Source organism: Mustela erminea, chromosome 10 (genome assembly GCF_009829155.1).
Source record: "Mustela erminea isolate mMusErm1 chromosome 10, mMusErm1.Pri, whole genome shotgun sequence".
NCBI lineage: Eukaryota > Metazoa > Chordata > Mammalia > Carnivora > Mustelidae > Mustela > Mustela erminea.
In genome coordinates, this window is record NC_045623.1 from 83016700 (window position 1) to 83040550 (window position 23851).

General features: G+C 35.1%; 1 protein-coding gene across 1 annotated transcript in view; it reads right to left on the reverse strand.

Annotated features, from left to right (window-relative positions):
- ZMYM4 (zinc finger MYM-type containing 4) overlaps nt 1–23851 on the reverse strand; it is a 142771-nt gene that overhangs the window by 42483 nt on the left and 76437 nt on the right. Inside the window, 6 exon segments of the mRNA XM_032361592.1 lie at nt 2711–2966; nt 3212–3296; nt 10082–10252; nt 10602–10663; nt 12343–12358; nt 12360–12868. Coding sequence (XP_032217483.1) covers nt 2711–2966; nt 3212–3296; nt 10082–10252; nt 10602–10663; nt 12343–12358; nt 12360–12868 — 1099 coding nt within the window.

Here is a 23851-nt window from a genome sequence, read left to right on the forward strand (position 1 = left end):
AAATTAAATGATGATTACCCAAAATATACTCAAGAGTTTAGGTTAAATTCAAGATGGTAAAAGATGTGGTTAAGAGGTTAAGAAAAACAAAACTGTTACTTCAAATAGCTAATCAGTTTCTTTCAACCCAAGTGCTGCTGCTATATTTCTACTGGTCTATAAAAATAGCATTGGCTATCAGGAAGGAAATTTTTTCTATCTCCACCCATTCAAATTAAATTGAAATCCTTCTTGGGATCCTTCAGGGGATTAACTTACAATTTAAACCTGTTTGAAAATATAGACTGTGGGGGGTGGGGAGCTGCAGGGCGGCAGGTGGAAGAGAGTTAGTAAAATTAACCAGCTATGTGACTCTGAGGAAATCTTTTAACTTCTTTGAATCCAATTTCCTTATATTTAAGGTATAATCCAAATGAACAATTTTATAATCAGATAAACCAGACTATCCCAAACTGCTGTAATGACTGTGTAAATAAGAGGAAAACAGGCGCACCTGGGTGGCTCAGTCAGTTAAGCGTCCAATTTTTTTTTTTTTTAAAGATTTTATTTGTCAGAGAGAGAGAGAGCACAAGCAGGGAGGAGCAGCAGGCAAAGGGAGAATCAGACTCTCCACTGAGCAAGGAGCCTGATGTGGGACTCGATGAGTAGAATCTTACCCAACTAAGCCACCCAAGCATCCCTAGGCATCCAGTTCTTGATTTCAAGTCAGATTCTATCTCAAGGTCATGAATTCAAGCCAACATTGAGGGGGTTTAAAAAAAAGAAGAAGAAAAAAAGAGGAAAACAAGGGTAGGCAGGGTAAAGTGGTAAAAAGGAAATGAAAGAGTAGTTCAGGAAGCAAAACAGAATGCAAGGAAAATGAAGACCAATCATGTGTGAGGGCAGAGCAGCAACAGCAAAGATATCCTATAAAATGAGAAGGGGAGAAAAGTCAGGAAGCAAATGGGAAGAAAAGGCAGAGGTGACAGGCCGTTAAGGAGTACCTGCTGGAGAACAGTAAGAGGCAAATGGAAAAGAACAAGGGGTGAAAAAAGCGTAACAGGTAAGTGAATGAATGAGGAAGTAGAAGAGTTAAGTAGAATAAGTGAATGAATGAAGAGATAAAACAGTTAAAGAGTCAAGGAATGACAGGGTGAAAACATGGAAGATTTATGGATAAGACCAAACATAACAAAAGATAAATGCAATTTTAAAAGATAACTGAACTATGTAAGATCAAGATGGGTAAGATATAAGTAGGTGAAAATGACCTATCTCCAGATAACACTAGGCAAACCAAAGGGATATAATAAATTTAGATGAAAAGAATTAATATGTATGGACAAGAATTTAAAAACACAGACAGAAAGAGGGCATACATTTTAAAACTTCTCTGAGTGTTCTATGGTCATTTTAAAATTCACTGATATATCTCTGAAAATACTTATTATTATGAAAGAAGAAATAAAACAAATTTTAGAAAGTGCCAATCACTAAAGTAGAATTAAATAAAGAAGCATAAGAGAAAGTTATTATTTGCAATTATCTCATGGCAAAACAAAACAAAAAAAAAAACCCTATAAAAATTATAATTTTCAAGTTGATCTAATCTTAGAACCTGCTAATAAGTATACGAGAATATAGAAATGAAGTACACACATTTAAAAGTATGTTTTATAATTCAAACAGTATAAATAAAGAAGTCTGTTTTAACTAAATCAAACATGAAACATAAAAGGAAGCCACATAACTAACTGTGAGAAAGACTTGGAACCACATTCAAATTTCTATCAAGTCTATAAAATGCCTTTTTCCAACCAAACCAGAAGAGGGAGCATCTTGTTCCCTTTCCAGACAGAGAAAGGGAAGAAGAATCCATGTCAGGAACAATAAATACAAATATCTAAATTAACAAATTGTGTTTTGAGTAGCTTAAAAATAGAGGCCAAAATGTTTTAGAACAAGAGCATTATTCATTTTTCTCTGGCTTATTTAAGTGGTTTCTAACGATCACCTTACCAAATCAGCCAAAATGAATTCGTTTTCTTCAAATATATCAAGGATGACTGTTATCACGGACTAAGGTCATATTCTTTTGATATTAAACACTAAAATGCAACCTCTGAGGTAGTTCAGAGAAGATAAAAAATATATACACTGAAGACCTTTTAAAGATAAGAAAAGATAACAAGATATACAACTTCAAATATCTGTGGATTTCTATTACCTGTAAGATAAAATGTTGTGGTATTACATGATGGCATAGTTTTTGTTTTATAAAGCATCGCAATTAACAAGGATGGGAAGGCTTATTTCAAAAACACATCTCAATATGTAAAAGGCACATTGTTTGCAATTAAAATAAGCTGAGCACTTAGTATTCAGAAAAACTGAGAGAGGTGCCTGGGTGGATCAGTCAGTTGCGCGTACAACTCTTGATTTTGGCTCAGGTCATGATCTCAGGGTTGGGAGAGCAAGCCCCTCAACATCAGGCTCCACTCTCAGTGGGAAGTCTGCTTGAGATTCTGCCTCTCTTCCTCTCCCTCTTCCCCTCCCCCCCAGCTTGGTCTATCTCAAATAAATAAATCTTAAAAACAAAACAGAACTGAGAGCAGCAACATGCTGTGGGAATTCTCAATAAACATGGAAACGTAGAAAATTAATACACAGATAAGAACAAAGTACTTTAAAAGGAAACAAACAAAGGAGATAATTTAGAATTCTGCTATACTTTGAGCAACTTGAACAAGTTTTCTTGGTGGGCGGAGGTGGTGGGCGGGCAGGTGGAACTGTATATCCAGTGAGGCACAGCGTGGAGCAGAAAAGCTGAGTAGACCCCTTCCTCTGATAAGCAGTTTGCCCCTTCTGGAGGATTTTTTTACAACCAGAACAGGAAACTCGGACAGCTGTGGCTGGAACTGAAGGAAGCATTTTATTCATGCCAGATGACGCCAGTGAAGGCTGAAAGCCAGTAGTCAACTGTGGAGCTTAAAACAAACAAACAAACAAAAAATTTAATGTTTTACTTTTTGCCATGAATTTTAAGTATATATATCCTTTCTTTCTCTTCTAGAACTAGTGTTGAAATCCAAAACTAATTATGTAATATACAATTAAAGCCATTCTAAATGGGCAGAGAACTGCCTAGTTTACTAATCAAGTAGATACTTCTTCTCATCATACTGGTCAGAATAAATAAACATGATGCATTTTACTCAGTTCTGTTTCTTACCAAGAGGACTGCCACTGACTGAAAAGACAGCACTAATTTTCAATTCCCCTTCTTGAGTTTTTTGCTGTTGGCCATGACTATACTCCTTCAAAAAAAAGAAAATAAATAAATAAATACTTAGAGAAAAGAAGAAATACACTGTATATAAAGAAATCCAGACATTCAACACATTTTCTTTGGCTACACAGCGGGGAGAAAATGTTCAAACTACATTACCATTAGTAAGAAATAATAGCAAGCAAACTATAATTGCAATAAGGGTATAATCAGTTTGCATATGCTGAGAAAGTAAGGGGTAAAAAGTGAAAGCCTACAGTCTGTAGCACTATCAGATATTTAAATTATTTTTGAAAATTCTTATTATTACAGTATTTTAAGATGCTATTTATCTATTATAAAAGTAATACACACTGTACAAAATTTAGACAAGCAGAGATAAGGAAAAAATTCTACTCAGATTTCCATTACACCAAAACAACCACTGTTATTCTTTTAGTATATTTCTTTCCAGTCTTTTCCCCTCCTGTAATTCAGAGGCTTTTATTTTTCTACATAGTAGATTCATTAATTAAACTGAATATATCATACTATATTCAGTAATTAAACTGAATATATCATTCTAATAAAATGATTTCTTGATCACTTGAGTCAACTGAACATTTGGCTATTATCACATCTGTGTTTTTTAAGCTGGATTCCAAGACCCTGTGGTCTGCAGATGTATTCTAGGGAGTCTGAGAATTCTGAGAATACTTTTTTAAAATGTTATTTATTTCAATGACTTTTTTGGTGAATGTAAACATTTTTCAGCATGAATAAACACATATAACTGAGTTGTACTACAAGTTTTCAGTGCTGTTATTTGTTTTTACAATTATATTATTTCACTGTGAAATCTTTAAGTGGCAGGTTTAACTTTTATTTTCACTCATTGTTTATCACGTTGAAACTTGCAAAACCCCAGCAGACCTCTTTTTCTTGGAATTCTCAGACAACTCCAATATAACCTCCTCTTTTGTGGTAAGAGGTATCTGGTGCATTACTCACATTTGAGAAATACTGATAGATTAATAGACATATCAGATTACACAGGGATGAGACTGGGATTAGGGGAGTGAGAAACCGGCCTCAGGCACAAAATTAAGGTACCAAAAATCTCAGGAAACACGATCAATATTTTAATGCATTATTTTTTAAAAGTACAATCCATGATGAACAAAACAAGAAAACTTATATAAATAAAGACAGGATCAGTATTACTGATTTTTCCTTTGGCCTCAGTCTCCAATTTAATGGTCCTACATAACACTGAGAAAATATAACCATAACCCAATGTCAGTCCACTTGTTTCCCAACATTCGGTATAATCAGAAATACCATGATGAACATTTCTGTGAATACTCATACTCTCATACTTAGCATTACATTCTAAAGAAAGGATTTTTGAAGTGAAATTAATAGGTAAAAAGGTTCACAGTCAATGTTCTTGATACACAATGGTAGTTTTTTTAAACTTTTAATTAGATTTATGCTAGCAATTTGTGTAAAAAGCCATTTAAAAGTCTTTCTCCACTGTTGTCTCAATCTGCAATTCTTTTTGTAATATCTACTTACAAAAACAGCATTGTAATGTACCAATATTAACTTTGTGTAGCATGTTATCAACATTTTTTTGATATTTCCTTTTTAAATTTTTTATGTACGGGTTTTCATTTCTATGCCAAAAATCTAATTTTTACTTTTGTGACTCCTTTGATTTCTTATAAAGTTGTAGTCCTTTAAATGAGAGGTCAGCAAACGTTATCTGAAAACGGCCAGATACTAAATATTTTCAGGCCTGGAAGCCATACTACCACAACTACTCAACTCTGCCCTGGTAGAGCAAAAGTACTCCCAATATGTAAATGAATGAATGCAGCAATGATCCAATAAAACTCTATTTACAAGAACAGTGTGCAGAAAAACAAAAACAAACCAGAAACACAGAAAGCAGGCTGGATTCGGCGTGCTGCTGAGAATTTGCCAACTCCTAATTTAATCCACCTGGAATTTACTTACTTTGATGTTTAAAGGGCATTTTTTTCCCCTTCTCTGAGTAACTACTGAATTCCTTCCATTCACTGTTAACATACCAAATTGTTTAAAAATGTCTTGTGGCAATCTATCCTGTATCATTATCAGCCTAATTTTTTTTTTTTTAAAGTAAACTCCACCCCAACATGGGGCTCAAACTCACGACCCTGAGATCAAGAGTTGCACACTCTACCAACTGAGCCAGCCAGGCGCCCCGTTATCAGCCTAATTTTAGGATATCACACTCTCCTAATAAACCTAATTGGGACAGGTCTAACCATTTAATAGTCCACCACTACCAACCTACTTTTTTTAGAACACACGTGTAATGTTTGTGTGCACACATGCCTATTTATTCTTCAAAACATCAGGACCTACTGATATTTACCGAAACTCTCTCTTAGTTTAGGAATCACTAATACCTTACATTTTTAAACAGTCTCTCTATTCTATTAAACTGTTTTTTACCTGACATAAGTACTTTTTAAAAGTTGCTTTACCAAAGGGAATACATTTTCGTATTACCTGAGAAACAATGATTTACAGAAATATTGCTTTTATATAATTAAAATTCAACTACTTCATTAAACTTCCATGAATTCTATTAATTCCCTAATAGAGCGTTACTAGTAAACAATGATAATTTTCCCCCTCTTCCATTTCTTATAATTTCTTTAACATGTACCAGGTCAAAAATCCAACAATTTAAATAATAATGCTGACAGCAGTAATTTGTGTTCTTTTAGTAATTATTAACAGGTTTTCATCATTTTACTCTTAAATAATGATTGTTAGTGATCTGAAGTAGATATTTCCTTACCATGAGCAAGAGCATCTATTATGAAAAATGAATAGTAAATTACGAGATGTCTTTTTGTATCTACATATCTACCCATATACTCTTATTTGACCAGTTGAAGTTATATATTAAAAGATTTCCTAATATTGACTCATCCTGACATTCCTACATTATATAGTATATTAAAGAAAATTTCAAGGAAGAAAAAAATTTTTTTAATCTCAGGAAACTCCCCCCCAAACTAATACTCATTGGCGTACTTTAATGGTCTCTAGTCAGCAACTTTTCTCACTGTTTATGACAATTATTCCAAACTTCTGATTTTTCTTTAAGCCTCAAGTACATATTACTTCTGTAACATAGTAAAGTAAGTATATATCTTAAGTACTCTACTTATACACCCCAGGATGCCTTCAAGGCAGAATCATGTTTATGTCAGTATCCCCCTAATAATGAATAACTTCAGAAACCTTTAATTATAAACAATGACTAATAACTTGAGAAGTGAAAATCTGATGACTCAAAGACTTTCAGAAGTAGAAAAGCAGATGTCAAAACAAAACAAAAAAAATCCTTTATCAATAGCTCTACCTTCCCTTTACAATAAAGGAAGACCTGTAGCAGTACCCCAAGACAGTATTTTGGAAATGAAGGACCCAGCACCTTCAGCCAAGTTAACCTGACATACCTAAAGAAAGCCCCAACATTTAATTATTGCATTCCACTTCTTAAAACTATATGACTCATTATTATTGATAATTCATTTGCTTCCCCACCCTAATCCATTTAACAAGAGATTAAAATTAGCTTTCTACTATGAGCAAAAAGAACAAAAAATCCTAACTTAAATGTAGTATGCACTGAATTTCAAACTTTTAGAACCTAGAGAAAAGGGGAAAAGGAAAAATGAGGTCTCTGGCTCTTTAAAATTTCTATTTAAAACCTTCTCTGGGCATTTTTAAAAAATGAAACAACTTTTATTTATATAAAGATTGTCAGACTAATAATAGTAAGACCTTGATTATGACCCCATAGTGGCTCCTTCCTGGCCACATGGCCTTGAGTAACTAGCTTAACCTTTATGAACTTCAGTTCCCTCATTTATGAATGGAATTAATTATCACCTACTCTGGTCATCTTATCTAAGAAAGATGAAACAGCGTGGTACACATAAAAGCATCTATATCTGTAAAAATATTAAAGAAAATATAGTAACATGTGATGGGAATTTGAACAAAGAAATGAAACTGGAAGGCCAAATGATATTATGTCAATAACAGAGGCAGGAGAATGACAACTGAACCCAGAACACCATAACTGAAGAAATAAACAAGAACAAATGGGTAGAAGTCTTTAAATATATAGGCACACACTTCAGCACTTTAGGTACTTTGGAAAGAAAAGAAAGTATGGAAATCAATGAAATTAACACCAAAATGAATTATGTAAAAAGGAGAATTAGGAAGTTAGCTGAAAACAAAACTACAAGTTAAGCAAAGAGAAAATCCAAAGGAGATTTGACAAAGGGGGAATGAGCTAAAGCTATCATCTTACTAAATCACAAGAAAAGTTTACTAGTAGCAATTGATAGTCAAAAGTAAAGCGTGACCACAACCATTAAACCTATCAGTATTTCATGAGAGTTAGGTTAACGGTACTGTTTTAGAGACTATTAAAATAATACATTGGAACTCCCTTTTCCAGTCTATCGGAAGTGAGTAAGAGTGATAACGCATTAGGCAGTACTGAACAGCAAAAAATACAGACTTCCAATGATATGGTAGAGAAATACCTTAAAAGAACAGGACAATGAAGGGAGAGGAAAAGGGGTGGGAAAGAAGGAGGGGGAAGGAAAAGTAAGAAAAGAGGGAAAAGAAAAGAAAGACCACATATCTATAGTTTAACAGAAGGTCCCTGGAGGGATCTCTAGAAGAATTATAAAAGGTCTGATCCCACAGAATTGATGTGGTAATAACAGAAAGGATTTCTCAGAGAAAACCTAGGTTTACTAACTTAGGTTTACTAACATCCTGGGACTGCCTATTATAGTGTCAGGGTAAAGAATGCCTCTGGACCTTATGCCCAGGACCTACACACATTCCTGCTTGGTTCTGAAGAGTCCAATCAATCAGGTGCTGAGCCTTTGAGGAAGTTCTTTCCTGTAATCATGATGAAATCTCACATTTGTCATTTTATAACACATCAGTACTCTCTGAATTGAATATAAAAATGTAGGTGTTTCTAACAATTCCATCCTATTGGTATTCCCAGACCACTGAATGTTTTCTTAAAAAAAAAGAGTAATAAAAATAATCCTTCCTGATGCACTCTTCCCTGAAGGTTATTTATTTGGTCTTTGCAATAACTGCCTTTCCATCCTAAGGAAAAATACCACGGGGTCACAGAGAGAAAGTGATGCCTTTGGATCCCTGCCAGTATTATGATTTCTTATGAATTTCCCATGTTCACATTGGGGCAAGTAAGAGACAGAAAATCTTCCCTATATACAGATATGTTTGTACTCTTCTGAACCATACAGTGCCACATGAACTTTTCCTAGGTTACCAGTACATTTCTTTAACCCTAATTCAGATAACCAAGATCTCCATTCTGCCTTCCTGTATGTAACTATTTTCATATTCCTACTCCGCCATCTTCTTCTGTGTTGCCACCACACTCATAACCATCCAGCTCCTACATCTTTATCATCACTATCCTATACAACTACCTTCCACTGAACACCAAGAAATTCCTGCTTAACTGGGTATCAATCTGATTCATACAAAATATCTATTCTTCCAACTCCTTACTATAAAAGAGTGGTTCTCAACAGCAGACAATTTTGACCCCTACTCCAATGGGACAAATGGCAATGTATGGAGACACTGGGGTGGGGGCGGGGAGGTGTTATTAATATCAAGTAGGTAGAAGCCAAGGATGCTGCTAAAAATACTACAATGCCCAAGGCAGCCCCTCACAACAAAGAATTATCTGGCCCCAGATGTCAATAGTGCCAAGGTTGGGAAACTGTGCTTACAGCCATCTGAATGAAAATACCTCTTCTACAGAAGTCTCACATTCTCAGCCCTCCAAAGAGATATATGGAAAGATTACCTTTCTCCAGATCAAATGTGATTTCAGAGAAATAACTAACTCATGCCAGCTTTACTTCTCAGCCTCTGAATTAATGCCATCTGTGTAAAACATAGACACTCTCAAATAATTGCTGACTTTGTGTACTCATCCCTCAGTCCCCTTCATATACTCCAAAATGATTACGGCAACTAACATATTTTTTTTCTTCTATTCTAGCTACTGTAGCATCATTAACTATGTGGATATCTTCACTGATTTCAGGACTTCAGTTATAGGATCTCTGAAACTTTTACCTCCAGAGCAATCTTAAAATAGAAGAACTTGATCCTCCTGATTAATTACAAGTCTGAAATCTGGAATCCCATTTCACCCACCAAAGCTTCCTTTACCTTCTATCCACTGATCAAATTAACTGGTTCTTCAAACAACTCTTTCAAAGATAACCTATCCATTAATTCCTCCCCCACAACCCTTAAATCCATATAGAGCTTGTATTTCATTAGCAAAAACTGCAAAAGGCTTATTACTACTTTGTATAAACTCAATCACAACATAAACTCATAAACAACCATAAACCTTCAACCATGCCTGCTTATCACCCTCAAATCCTTGAAGATTCACTTTCTCTAGTCCTGCACTGAAACTAAAAATCACACAACAGTGGTATTAAAGAACAAAGTGGATTAAAAGCCTAAATTACTACTCAGGAAAAGTTTCATATAATTCTTGATTCCTTAGCATTATTCTCACAAGATAATTCAAATTACCTCAACTTTCATTAAAAGTCTCCTCTCATACTGTCAACAAACTACTTCACTTCTTAATCAGGAACTTCCTCTCTCAAATGAGTAATTCATGTGTGGAACAAAAAAGAAAGGGGAAAATAAAGGTGAAATGTTTACTTGAGCATTGTCAGGTTCATCTTTTATTTTGTCTAGTAGTCCCTGCTGTGGTGCCATTGCTTTGTCATACTCATCATCCAAAGGTTCTTCTTTAATTCTAATATTTGATGCAAAGGAATTTCCCAGTTCCGAACCAATGGATTCTTTATTGGCAAATGGATAGCTGGAATCCTAAAACACAATATAAAGGATTAATAAATATTCAGATTTAAAAATTATTCCTCTTCAGGTTCAACACCCAAAGATAAGTTCATTGGAAATGAAGAACTCTATGGATATTCCTTAGAGTCCCTATGCCTAAAAGTAAATGTGATCTATCTAAATATCAAATACAATAAAGAAACTAGGATCTGAAGCTTCTTAGAACACCTTCAAAGATGTCCTTACCAAATAATAAAGCAAATTTTTTAAAAAACCCGTGCTCTACCTAACACATATAGTTACAGTTTAGAAAATGACATAAAGAAAACTTTGACACTTGCCACAGTTACAGCAATCTACATACACACTGAAAACTTACCCTAAAGTTTGTTTCTGGGGTTTGTGGTAAATGGGTATGTAATGTTTCTTCAACTTGATTAGCTATTGAAGGAAAAAAAAAACAAAACAAACACATGTATATGAATAACAAATCTTATAAAGAGTGACCTAAAAAGCTGTCATTTGATAATCACCTCTCTTGTCCAATAAAGATGCTTATTAGAATGAAATGGGTCCCCCAAAATACCCAAAAGATAGCTTCACTCAAAAGCCTGGCCCCACCTTACTTTTAGCCTCATTTTACACTTTCCTTGCTCAAACCTAAATAAAGTGTTACTTTAATCACTATGCCCTGAAAACTACTTGTGTTTGTTCTTGTCCATTTCTGCTAATATCATTTCAAGGCCCCGCTATCTATCTTAATCCCTATACGGTCTTCCAGATTCTTCTTCGTTCAAAATCCACCTGTCCTCTATAAATCTTCACTGACCACTTAGTTAAAAAATCAGCTTTTTTCTAAGAACACCTAAAGCACTGTTTCAATTCTTTGAAAGAAATCTTGTAAAAAAAAAAAAAAACCTTCTGCCATTATCTTTAATTATAAATTAAATCTTGTGCTATTCAACTGGTCACTGATGCTTCTACTACTTGATTTACCCCTTCTACTACTAGACATTATGTTCCTTGAGGATAAATACCCTCATAATTTATCCCCTGTAGGAATATCAAATATATATATTGAGTAATATATAGTGAAAAATATACTATACCCTTTACAGCCTGGTATATAATAGATACATAAATTAATTGTTCTTTTTTAATGATACTAATTTGTTCTTTCTACCATATGTTCCCAGCATTGTCAGAAAAAAACATAAGGATTGTTATATTATACCTTGCTTTCCTTCACATCTATTAAGCATTTGTTAATATTACTATTTTCCCTACACCAGGTTAGGCCCCAAGAATACAAAGATGAATAAGACACAATCTGGTTCTCAATAAACTCCTACGCTAGTAAGTAAGGCAAAACAAATACAGAAGTATAATACTGTAAGGACTACAAATAATGAAGTATAAACAAAATGCTATGGAAATACAGATAAATAATTCATTCTTCATGTAGAGAGGTTAGGGATGACTACAGAGTAGAAGAGGTTTTTGACTTAGGTACTATTGGATAGAAGTACTCTTACAAGCATATATACAAAGAAAGAAAAGGACATACAGACAAATGGAATAGCAGGGCGAAAAGAAGGCAGAGAAATAGGAAAATATGTGACATATTCAAGAATGGAACTGGAGCTACAGTATAGGGTACACTGGGCAAAGAGGCTCAAGAGAGGGCCCCGAGAAACTTCTAAAACATACAATAGAAATGTTATCAAATAGAAAAACCCTCCCTAAGTTGGACTAATTTGTGGGACAGCAGTTTGAATTAGTGCTTACAGCACAAAGAAGTTAAATCCAACTTCAGGTTCCAATGTTCAACCAAAGAAAATGAACAGGTGACTTGAGTATCTTGCCTTCTCATCAAAATATTGCAACCAGGGAAGGGAGAAATGAGGTTTAGAGCTATTTTTCAATCATTTTTACCATTACCAAAAGTTACTGGGAGAAATTCAGTCACTCTGCAAAGAACAAGGATAAAAGAAAAATGACAAGCTTACAATGAATTTAACTGTTCATATTTCGCTTAGCATCACAAGTAATAAAAGTTATATTATTATCAGTACGTTGTTATTTATTGTGTTTTATGGCTCTATTCCAACAATTATTACCTGCTTTATCAAAAAAAACTGCTTTTCAACCTTGAATCCAACTCTTTATGGGGTTTATCCAACCGTTTTTCACGTTCATGATAAGTTAGGTCTCTATTTTTCTCCTTTCCAGAAAATGTCTCTTTGCTGTTTTCTCTTACTAGACTAAAATCTTTCCGTATTGACTTAAAGACAGAAACCTGATCGAACTGTTTAGGAAAGTCTTTTTTTAATTTATTTTGAATTTGTATTTCATTTTCATTGTCTGATTCATGCTGTGTGACTCTTCTCTCTACTTCCAAGCTATCATCAGTATGAATTGAAGAAACAAGATTGTCCTTTGAACTAAAATCCTGTTCATCCTCATTGTCACTACCAACGACTGGAATTCCTGCAAGATCCCCAGAGTTCAAAAAATAATCATCTTCATCCAGCAATGAATTTTCAGATCCTGTTTGATTCGGCATTCCATAAGACATGCTGTCAAGGGTAGGAGTTAAGTTGTGGTCTATATCTTCAGACATTTCTGTATCCATGATACCACCACCTTAAAAAGTAAAATACTGTTTAGACAAACGACAGTGCTAAAGATGACCACATTTATAAGGTCTGTCTGGTACTTAACCAAATACATAATTTTTCTTTTCAAACAAAATATAAGAAAAATAACAGCACAGTATTCATTTAGTACTTTGATACATGTGTGACAGATACGACTACCCTAATGTGACAGAAAAGGAAACAGGGACCTAAAACTTGATAAGCTATATTGGGTTAGAAAGGCGGCAATGTAATACCCCCCCTCCAAAAAAAAAAAGAGAGAGAGAGAGAAAGCGAGAGAACCAACTTCAAAATCAGACATATCTGTGTTGGAACCATAGTGTGATCACTAAAAATCTTTTATGTGATCCTGAGAAATAAACTCTCGGGTTTATCTATCAAACAGTGTAATACTCACCTTAGAGATTAATTTGTGGTGAGGATTAATGATAGTATTATAAAAGGCCTTTTAACACAGTAACTGATACACAGAAGGAACAGAAAAGTGATAGTTTTAATTATTATAGTGATTATTCTGGGGAAGTGAGATTAGAACCCAGGTCTCTGGTCTTAAAGTCTCACTGTCTCTGGTTTAACTCTAATAAAGACAGCAGGTAATGTTTACAACAGTAAATATTTAAACATAGAGAATAAAATTTATCCAAGCCAGAATTTAAAAACTATTTACTGTTTGAAACTACATGTTCACATCTCTCCCATTCCAAATAAAACTAAAAAATCTCCCAGCCCTTATTCAGCTCTCCTTCACAGTCAATTCTCTAGAAAAAAAAGTCTACGCTGGTTTGTTTTTACTTCACCTCCCAGTCATTAATCCTTTGAACTTAATGCAACTTCGGTCCCAACTAACACTGGAACTGCTCTCATTAAGATCTTCGGTGATTTCCTAATGGTCAAATCCAACTGATTTTTTTCAATCGTCAAGTGGCATATGCCTCCTGGAATAAAGGCCTTTAGTTTCTATGACACTACACTTCGTCCTATCTTTCTAACTAGTCTATTAATTTATTTGATGCTACCTCTTCCTCTGTTGTTGCCCTCAATATGCCAGCTGTCTTCTCATTTTATACACTCGGAAGAGATTAATTTACCCCCGTAGCTTTCACCTTTGCTGTGAACTTCCTAAGCACTTTAGCTTACACCTTTCTTCCAAGATTCAGATCTCTACATTCACCTAGCTCCTCTAAACCCCAGGAATCTCCAACTTAGTACTTCTAAAACCAAGCTCATCATGTTCCCATTCCAAGCATACTCTTCCTGTATTTCTGTCACTTAATTAACAGCATCACCAAGACAGCAGTTTGCTTATGAAAAGAGAATCAGTCCAATTCTCCTTCCCTCTGGACAAATTCTATCAACTGTACTACTTAATATCTCTCCAGTCTTCTCCACATGTCACTACTCCAACGCTCAACATCTCTTACTGTGGACATCTACATGAACATATAGGAAGCAACCATATTCTTACTTTCAACAACACTTTATCCTTAGGACCAGACCACATAGCACATGCTCAGTAATGGTTCATGATGAAAGAACATGCATTTCATATGGCCAGCAGCTTAATCCAAATTTTATTAGTATATGAGAAGTCAATAGTAAAAAGTAATATTGCAAGCAACTTTTCAAAATCACTACATTTAAATTCAGGATATGGTATTGGAAGAAAAGGGTACCACTTGGAAAAAGTGGATCCTTAACTGCTCTCAAAATAATTTCCAGAGGTATTTAATGTTTAAACATAAAAAATCAGGGCGCCTGGGTGACTAAGAAGGTTAAGCATCTGCCTTCTGCTCAGGTTATGATCGCAGAGTCCTGGGATCAAGTTCCGCACTGGGTTTCCCTGATCATCAGGATGTCTGCTTCTCCCTCTCTCTCTCCCTTCCCAACCCCCACTACTGCACTCTCACAAGTGCGCTCACGCTCGCTCTCTCTTGCTCGCTAATAAATAAAATCTTGAAAAAACATTAAAAATAAAATACTGACATTAAAAAATGGAAAAATTATTTTAAGTCTTAAACTAAGGAAAAGTCTTTCTAAAAATGACACAAAATCTAGAATAAAAGACTAATTTATTGGGGCGCCTGGATGGTTCAATGAGTAAAACCTCTGCCTTTGGCGCAGGTCATGATCTCAGGGTCCTAGGATCAAGCCCAGCATTGGGCTCTCTGCTCAGTGGGGAGCCTGCTTCCCGCCCCCCATCTTTGCCTGCCTCTCTGCCTACTTGTGATCTCTCTGTCAAATAAATAAAAAAATCTTAAAAAAAAAAAAAACTAATTTATTGAGTCAAACAATTAACAGTTGAAATGTAACTAAAAAATTCCTAGCAGTGCCTGGGTAGCTCAGTCAGCTGAGCATCCAACTCTTGATTTTGACTCATAATCTCAGGGTCATGGGATCAAGTTCCAAGTCAAGCTCCACACTCTGCTTCTCACTCTCCTTCTCCCTCTGCCCCTCCTTCCACTCATGCACTCTCTCATTCTCTCCCTAAATAAAACCAAAAAAATAATAATAATTCCCAAGGAAAAGAAAACCCAAAGCAAACCAAAAGATTAAAGATAAAGTTGTTGAAAAGATTTTATCATATATTCTATGAGAAAGGGTCACTTCCCTAATGAATAAAAGATTAAGATTCTCATACCTCAGCAAAAATAGAAACAATCAAATACACATATAAAAGGATTTGAGTGAACATTTCACAGAAAAGGAACATGAAAGATAAGCTTTACTCGAAATGCAAAAGAAATAATTTACTTGAAATGCAAAGTAATAATTCAATGAGATACCATGTTCACATAGCAGGTTTGTAATGACAAAAGGTTTTGGTAACAGCCTAGCAGCTATGATATAGGCCAAAGCTGCCAGACTTTGGCCCAAAGCCAAAAAATATATACAAAGAAGAGTTTGTGACACAGACCATATGTGAGCTGAAAAGCCTAAAATATTTACTATCTGGCCCTTGAAAGAAAAAAAAAAGTTTGCCAATTGCTACCATCCAATACTACTGGTAGGAATATAAGCCAGTATGATCCTAATAAAAGAACCAGAAGATAAATATATGATACTTTAAATATACTAATACCTTTGAGCCAGCATTTCAACTTCCTACAGATGTAATCTTTATTCATTTTTTAATTCCAGTAGAGTCAACATACAGTGTTTTATTAGTCCTACAGATATAATATTGCAAGAGAACTATGAAAAAAACATTCATAGCAATAAAGACTGGAAATATCTATTCATCAATGAGGGTAAATTAATTACAAGACATACCTACAATGTTATATTATGTGGTCATAAAACAGAATGAGGTAGTTTTATAGGAGTTTCCCAGGTTAATTAAGTAGAAATATCTAAGTGATATCACTGATTTATTTTTAAAAATTTATGTGTACGTATAATTATTTATACATAAAAATATCTTCCATTGATTTTCTATGAATACCGTAATTGGGTAGCTAGAAGACAGAAACACCAACTTTTCAAAGCACACCTTTTGTATCTTGAGTTTTGAAGCACATATATCTATGACTTATAGAAAAAAATTTTTTTACCCTTATTTGAAAATGCACTTGAGATTTAAAGCTTCTTCAGAGACAACAATTTTTAACAAAACATCTAATTTGAATTTGAAATTTTGCTAGTTATCACACAAGAGATCTGTAGGCTGAACAAATCTTAATGAGGTTAAAACATAAGTACTAGTTATATTAAGACATGTAATTAAATGAACAAGAACTCTCCTCATCCTTAAAGCCCAAATAATCAAAAGAAATGGCTTCTGTTTTTCACAGCCTAAATCTACAAGACACTACATTCATTTGAGAATCACAGAAGCAAGTGTACACTTGAAAGCATAAATTTCTCATGGAAGACTCCTAGCTGTTAGACACTGTGAACATGTTTGGCACATGTGAGGAAAAGCAAGGACCATATGGCTGGAACTGAATGAGTGAAAGGAAGAGTGCTAAAAAATGAGAAGAGAGAAAAAGCCAGAGAATAGGTTTATTATGAATTTGCAGACAATAAAAAAAAAAAAGCTATATATTGAAGTGAGAAAGGAAGTCATTAAAAGATCCTGAAGAGGGATTAACATGATTTATATTTTACAGGGATCACCCTAGCTTCAATATGACTTCTTCAAGCCTGTTAAATGTTACAGGGAATGAAGAATGGAAGCAGGAAGAATAGTTATGAGACAACTGCAGTAATCCAAGGAAAAATTGGTGGCTAAGACCAGGGTAGTAATGGTGAATGTGGGGAAACAGTCAGATCTGGGTATGTTTTAAAGGTCTGTGGCATTTCCCGATGTGTAAGAGGCCAGACATGAAAGAAGCAAAGGTTAACACAAGGTATCATTTCTTGAGATGGGAACACTAAGGGAGAAACAGACAGGAAAAGGGTAACTTGATCTTAGGCTTATTAATTTTGAGAATTTCAAACTGGACATACATTAAAAAGAGGAGTTAAAGAGGCTCTTGCCAAGCAATGACATGTATATTTGGAAATCAATGAAAAGATGGTACTTAAAACTAATGGGACTAGATAACACCTAGCAAATTTATTTACTATGGACGGAAAAGAGCTAAAACATCCTCTTCAACATTAGAAATCTGGTAGAAAGGAGGGAATCAGGAAAAGGAACTAAGATGCAACAGCCAATGAGGCAAGAAGAAAATTAGGTGACTGAAGTCAAAGAAGCTAAGTGAAGAAAGTAGTTCAACAAGAAAGGCCTGAGCAACCGTAACAAAAGCTACTGAGATAAAACATAAAATGAAGATCAGGAATGATTATTAATACTGGTAATGCGGAAATGAGCTTCTAACTTGACAAGAGCTTTATCAGTGGAAAAATGAATGTGTAAACTGGAGAGGGTTGACCTCAACAGAGACAATAGAGACAGAGAAGACAGAAGTGGGGAACCTTAAGTTCAGAAAACTCTTCAAAAGAATTTTGCTCTAAAATAAAGAAAATAAGCAGAAACTGTTATAATATGCAGCAGTAAAGACTCTTTCTGACTTTATATTTTTGTTCTGTTTTCCTTGTTATTTTTTTACTTTCTGGTGAATTGTTGTTGTTATTTTTAAAAGATGGAGAATATTACAGCTTGTAATATACTCATGGGAATGACCTAATAAAAGATACTAACTAATGAGTTCAGAAGGAAAATTTGTGTGTAACAGGGGATGTGATCAGTACATAAACTTCCTTCATAAAGGATGATAGGAGTATACATTAACGTTAAATTCAAGTAAGCTGTAAGACCTTGTGAAAGGAGAATTAAAGTTATTTTAAGCAATTTAAGTACAATATTTTCATTTGATACTGCAAGTAAACTTCATGATGCCAGGTTAGCTTTTTACTCCTGGTCTTCCTGCTTAGTCATTGCTTTAAGAGGCATACTGATATTTCTACACTATACCTAAGAATCAACATACCTTAAAATGATGGTACAAAACCAACCAAGAAATGCAATAAACACGAAAGTGAACAGTGCAAAAGGGCTGTTGCTTTCATTGCCAATATATTACTTGATGCCTTCATACATTTTTGCTCTTAATCAAAGCATAATTTTCAGAGATAAAGTAAGGTTAATTCTAATTTTAACTTTAGAAATCATGGTTCTCGGGTGCCTGAGTGGCTCAGTTAGTTGGGCGACTGCCTTCGGCTCAGGTCCTCATCCTAGAGTCCCAGGATCAAGTCCCACCATCAGGCTCCCTGCTCAGTGGGGAGTCTGCTTCTCCCTCTGACCCTCTCCCCTCTATTGCTCTCTCTCTCTCTCTCTCTCTCATTCTCTCTCTCAAACAAATAAATTCTTTTAAAAAAAAAATCATGGTTCTCTCTCTTCAACATGGTATCATTTCAACAAGGTATCATTTCTTGAGATGGGAACACTAAGGTTGCTTTTCTCTCTTAGATTAAAAAAAAGAAAAGAAAAGAAAAACTCTGAAGCATGTAAAACAAGTAAGAATAAGCATAAAACAAGGTAATCTTGGTTCATTTTGAGATATTTCTAAGAGATGATTGTGACTCATTAAAATAAAATTTCCTCAATAATAAAAGCCTCATTGAACTATAAAATCAAGAATGTAGTTTTTTTTTGTTTTGTTTTTTAAAGATTTTATTTATTTATTTGACAGAGAGAAATCACAAGTAGATGGAGAGGCAGGCAGAGAGAGAGAGAGGAAAGCAGGCTCCCTGCTGAGCAGAGAGCCCGATGCGGGACTCGATCCCAGGACCCTGAGATCATGACCTGAGCCAAAGACAGCGGCTTAACCCACTGAGCCACCCAGGCGCCCCAAGAATGTAGTTTAATAGTTAAAATCCAATAAAGCCAGGAATCATTAAAAAAATGAAACATTTATTTTTATTTGGGATATATTAAGGCACACTGTCCAATCATTTGATGATCAACCAAGACTTGCAAAAGATGCGTGCTAATCTGAGTTCTTTCTTACAAGTCCCATTCATAATGCAAAGTTCATGACTGCTCTTTTGGTTTCTTTAAAGCAGGATGACAAAATAAAGACACTTGCACCTCCATGTTTTTACTGACTTACCTACTAAGTTTTTCCAAAGCATTCAAATTATTCACAGAAAACAACTCACTTTTCAGAATAAACTTCATTAGTGTAAAAACAATTAAAATCATACAATTACTATGACAAGTATTACTAAAAGAAATAGGTTTGAAAACACTGACTCTTGGTAAACATGAAATTCATCAACAGCTGAATTTATGTGGCTTTGTCTGACATTCTAACTTCCACCCTTATTGACAGACCCTGATTCTCATTAGGGTACACTTAACAGTAATACAAAGAATGGTAATTCATATATATAATACTAAACTGAAAACCAACCTTGGCTATTAATAGGCCAGTAACAATAGAAAACTTTTCATGGAAATTGGACAATAATTAGAATACAATAATCCAGTGCTCTTTAAACTTGCAGGTATTTCCCATTAGCAAGCCAGGGCCACAAAATTGTTTTTTAATAGGTTAGAATAGAAGAGGCACGGGGCTGGCTCAATGAGTAGAGCATATGACTCTTGATCTCAGGGCTGTGACTTCAAGCCCCATGTTACGCATGGAGATTACTTAAAAAATTTAAAAAAATTTTTTTTAAAAAGGCTAGAATAGAAAACGAAGTACATCATTCAGAGTGATAGTAAGTAATACTATAAAAAATGCTTGTATACACATAGGTCTCCACATAAAATATATTTCTATATGTGTCAAAGTTAGATAACTGGCAATGGATATTAACTTATTACAGTAATTATTTTACAATACATACATAAAGCAAAGCAATATGATGCATAGCTAAAACTAATGCAATGTTATATACGAATTTTATCTCACTGTAAAGAATTCAAAAACAAAACAAAAACAAGCACCCCCTAGATAATCTTGCTTCTAATGCACAGATATGCTGGAGGATCATTGAGCTAAAGCAAAGCTTAATCAATGATTATCGGCCATCAGAATCTCTTGGTGACCTTACTGGAAACAGATACTTGATTTCCACATCACCCCCGAAAAGATTCTCATTCTGTAGGTCAAGGATGAGAGCCAGAATTTGAGTTCTAAGATACTCCCAGGTGATGCTAATTTTGCTGATCCAGAGAGCACCCCTTGAGTAACAGGCTCTAGTTTTTTATGAGCCAGCCATATATAAACTATGCAGATAGTAAATCACCACATCCAGAGGTTGAAAGCAATCTTCAGATTTATCAAGTCAAGCTCCTTATCAGATGGTCCAATTTCTTCCACGAAAACAGCCCACTAACCCAGCCCATTGAATCTTCTACCAACAAAGATGAACCAATGAATGTCCTACCATACCAGAAATGACTGTTAAGTCCTAATGAAGATGAATGAGTTCCCTCAAGAAGTCCCAACTGAAGATTACAGCTCTCTTTTCTTGTTTGTATTTAATTATGCATTGTTATTGTGGAACTATTCAAGTATGTCATTGTAACCTCTACACATTCAATAAGGACAGATGAGACTCATAGGTGAGATTCACAGAACTTACCTTCACTAATTTTTGCTTTTATCTTTCCCATGGGGGGGGGGTTTGAAACCAAGGAATATTTAGAGCGATTTCATTTTATTTATAACTAAAAGATTTTATTACTAAAAGGTGACCAACAAATGCTGACACTTGATATACCTCTGACAGAAATTACACATAATCAATTTCAACAGTCTACTTTGTACACTAGTAAGATAAAAAAACGTGATTTTAAAGCAATTATAAAATACCTTATAAAAAAATAACCATTTGTTCTTCACTGAGGACAACTAAAGGCAACAGACTACTTTATTTAATGTTCACTGATATTTATAGTGCTCTAAAAGTAATTATCAAGAAAGCAGCAATATCTACAAACTGATAACATGCAGAGACGCATTGGGTGGCTCAGTCTGTTGAATGACTTGAGTCTTGATTTCAGTTCAGGTCATGATATCAGGATAGTGAGATCAAGCCTCCCATCAGACTTCCTTCCACTCAACAGAGTCTACTAAAGATTCTTTCTGTCTCTCTGCCCCCCCCCTTCCCTCATGCACTCTATTAGAAACAAAAGATAGCTGGGGTGCCTCGGTGGCTCAGTCGTTAAGTATCTGCCTTTGGCACAGGAAATAATCCCAGGGTCCTGGGATGGAGCCCCTGCATCAGGTTCCCTGTTCAGCAGGGAGTCTGCTTCTCCCTCTCCCTCTGCCTTCCACTAGCCCTGCTTATCCACTCTCTGTAAAATAAAATAAAATAAAATAAAATAATTGATACATTCCGTATATACCTAAAAACTGTCCAAGGTCTATTAAAACTAAAATACATCACTGTAACAGAATCTCATACACTTTAATGAAGTAAAAACATTTACATGTTTTTATAATATTTCAGTATTTCAATGCATATTATTTTTCAAAGCAGAATAAAATGAAATTTTAAAAACATCATAAAAGTAAAAGTAATTTAGGCAATAGTTCCGGAAGCACATGCCACAGAAGTATGAGGAAACAATTCCAGCTGTGTCCTATAGTTATACATTCTTGCTATTCTTCCTTCTAATCCCAAAATTTCTGTAACATGGTTATATTATTTATAAAATGAAATTTTTAATTTTCATCTTCTCTCCCTTCTTACCCACCAGAATCAGCTGATAACTCTTTCTATGAGATAAACAGGAACTGTTCATACCCAGAACCTAATTTTTTACCCTATTCCTTATAGGCAGAAAAAATTGCAATGTTAAAATAGTAATTTTAAGAGCTATAAGACTGTACAGATTGACATGCACTTTTTTGCTCTCAACAGCATCAGTAAAATTGTAATAATTTCACTCTGTTACTCTTATAAGCTCATTAAACAAAAGATACACCAATTTTACTAATTGCAAAGGAAGGAAATTCTGGCACAGGCTACAACATGGAAGAACCTTGAGGATATTATGTTAAGTGAAATAAGCCAGTCATAAAAACATAAACATAGTATGATTCCACTTATATGAGGTACCCAGAGTAGTCAAATTCATAGATAGAAAGTAGAAGGGTGGCTGACACAGCTAGAGGGAGGAGGAGGAGGGGGGAGTTATTATTTAAAAGATACCAGTTTCCGTTTTGCAAGATGGAAAATGTTATGGAGACTGGTTGCACAACAATGCCAGTGTACTTAACATTACTGAATTGTACACTTAAAAATGGCTAAGATCGGGTGCCTGGGTGGCTCAGTGGGTTAATCTTCCGCCTTTGGCTCAAGTCATAATCTCAGGATCCTGGGATCGAGCCCCAAACCGGGCTCTCTGTTCAGCAGGGAGCCTGCTTCACACACACACACACACACACACACACACACACACACACTCTCTCTCTCTCTCTCTCTCTCTCTCTCTCTCTGCCTACCTCTCCGCTACTTGTGATCTATCAAATAAATAAATGAATAAAAAAAATTTTTTTTTAAATAGCTAAGATCTAGGTAGGGGTGCCTGGGTCGCTCAGTCAATAAAGCATCCAACTTTTTGATTTCGGCTCAGGTGATGATCTCAGGTTTGTGAGATCAATCCCCACATCAAGCTCACGTGCTGGGGGTGGAGTCTACTTAAGAGTTTCTCAAAAAAAAAAAAAAAAAAAAAAAAAAAAGCTAAGATGGTAAATTTCAGTTTATGTATATTCACAATTAAATATGCTAATAAAAAATTAATATGAAGTTGGGAGAGACAGAACAAAAAATTACTAGTATCAGGAATGAAAGGTACAGTAGTGATGATTTCATAGAGAGTGAAAATAAACAGGGTCACCTGGGTGGCACAGCTGGTTAAGCACCTGCCTTGAGCTCAGGTCATGATCCCAGGGTCCTGGGATTGAGTCCCGCACTAGGGTTGCTGCTCAGAAGAAAGTCTGCTTCTTCCTGTGCCCCTCCCCCTGCTCATGCTCTCGCATGTAAACTCTCAAATAAATAAATAAAATCTTTAAAAAATATAAACTTAATTAAGAATAAATTTTTAAAAGCTATGAATTGAATGATAATACATTTAAAAATTATTAAGAACTTTATGGAAGGGAAGCCTGGGTGGCTCAGTCGGTTGGGCCGCTGCCTTCAGCTCAGGTCATGATCCCAGGGTCCTGGGATCGAGTCCCACATCGGGCTCATTGCTCGGCAGGGAGTCTGCTTCTCTCCGCCTCTGCCTGCCACTCTGCCTGCTTGTGCACTCTCTCTCTCTCTCTCTGACAAATAAATAAATAAAATCTTTACCCCCCCCAAAAAAAAGAATTTTATGGAAATAAATGTGCCAGCTTAGATCTTCACTGTCCAACAAAGGAAGCCACCAGCCACCTATGTCTATTTAAATTAAATTAAAACTTCAGTTCTGCACTCATGACATTTCAAATGCTCAACTGCCACAGTACCTAGTGGCTACTATACTTCAATAGTGTACATGAAGAACACTTCCATCATCAGCAAA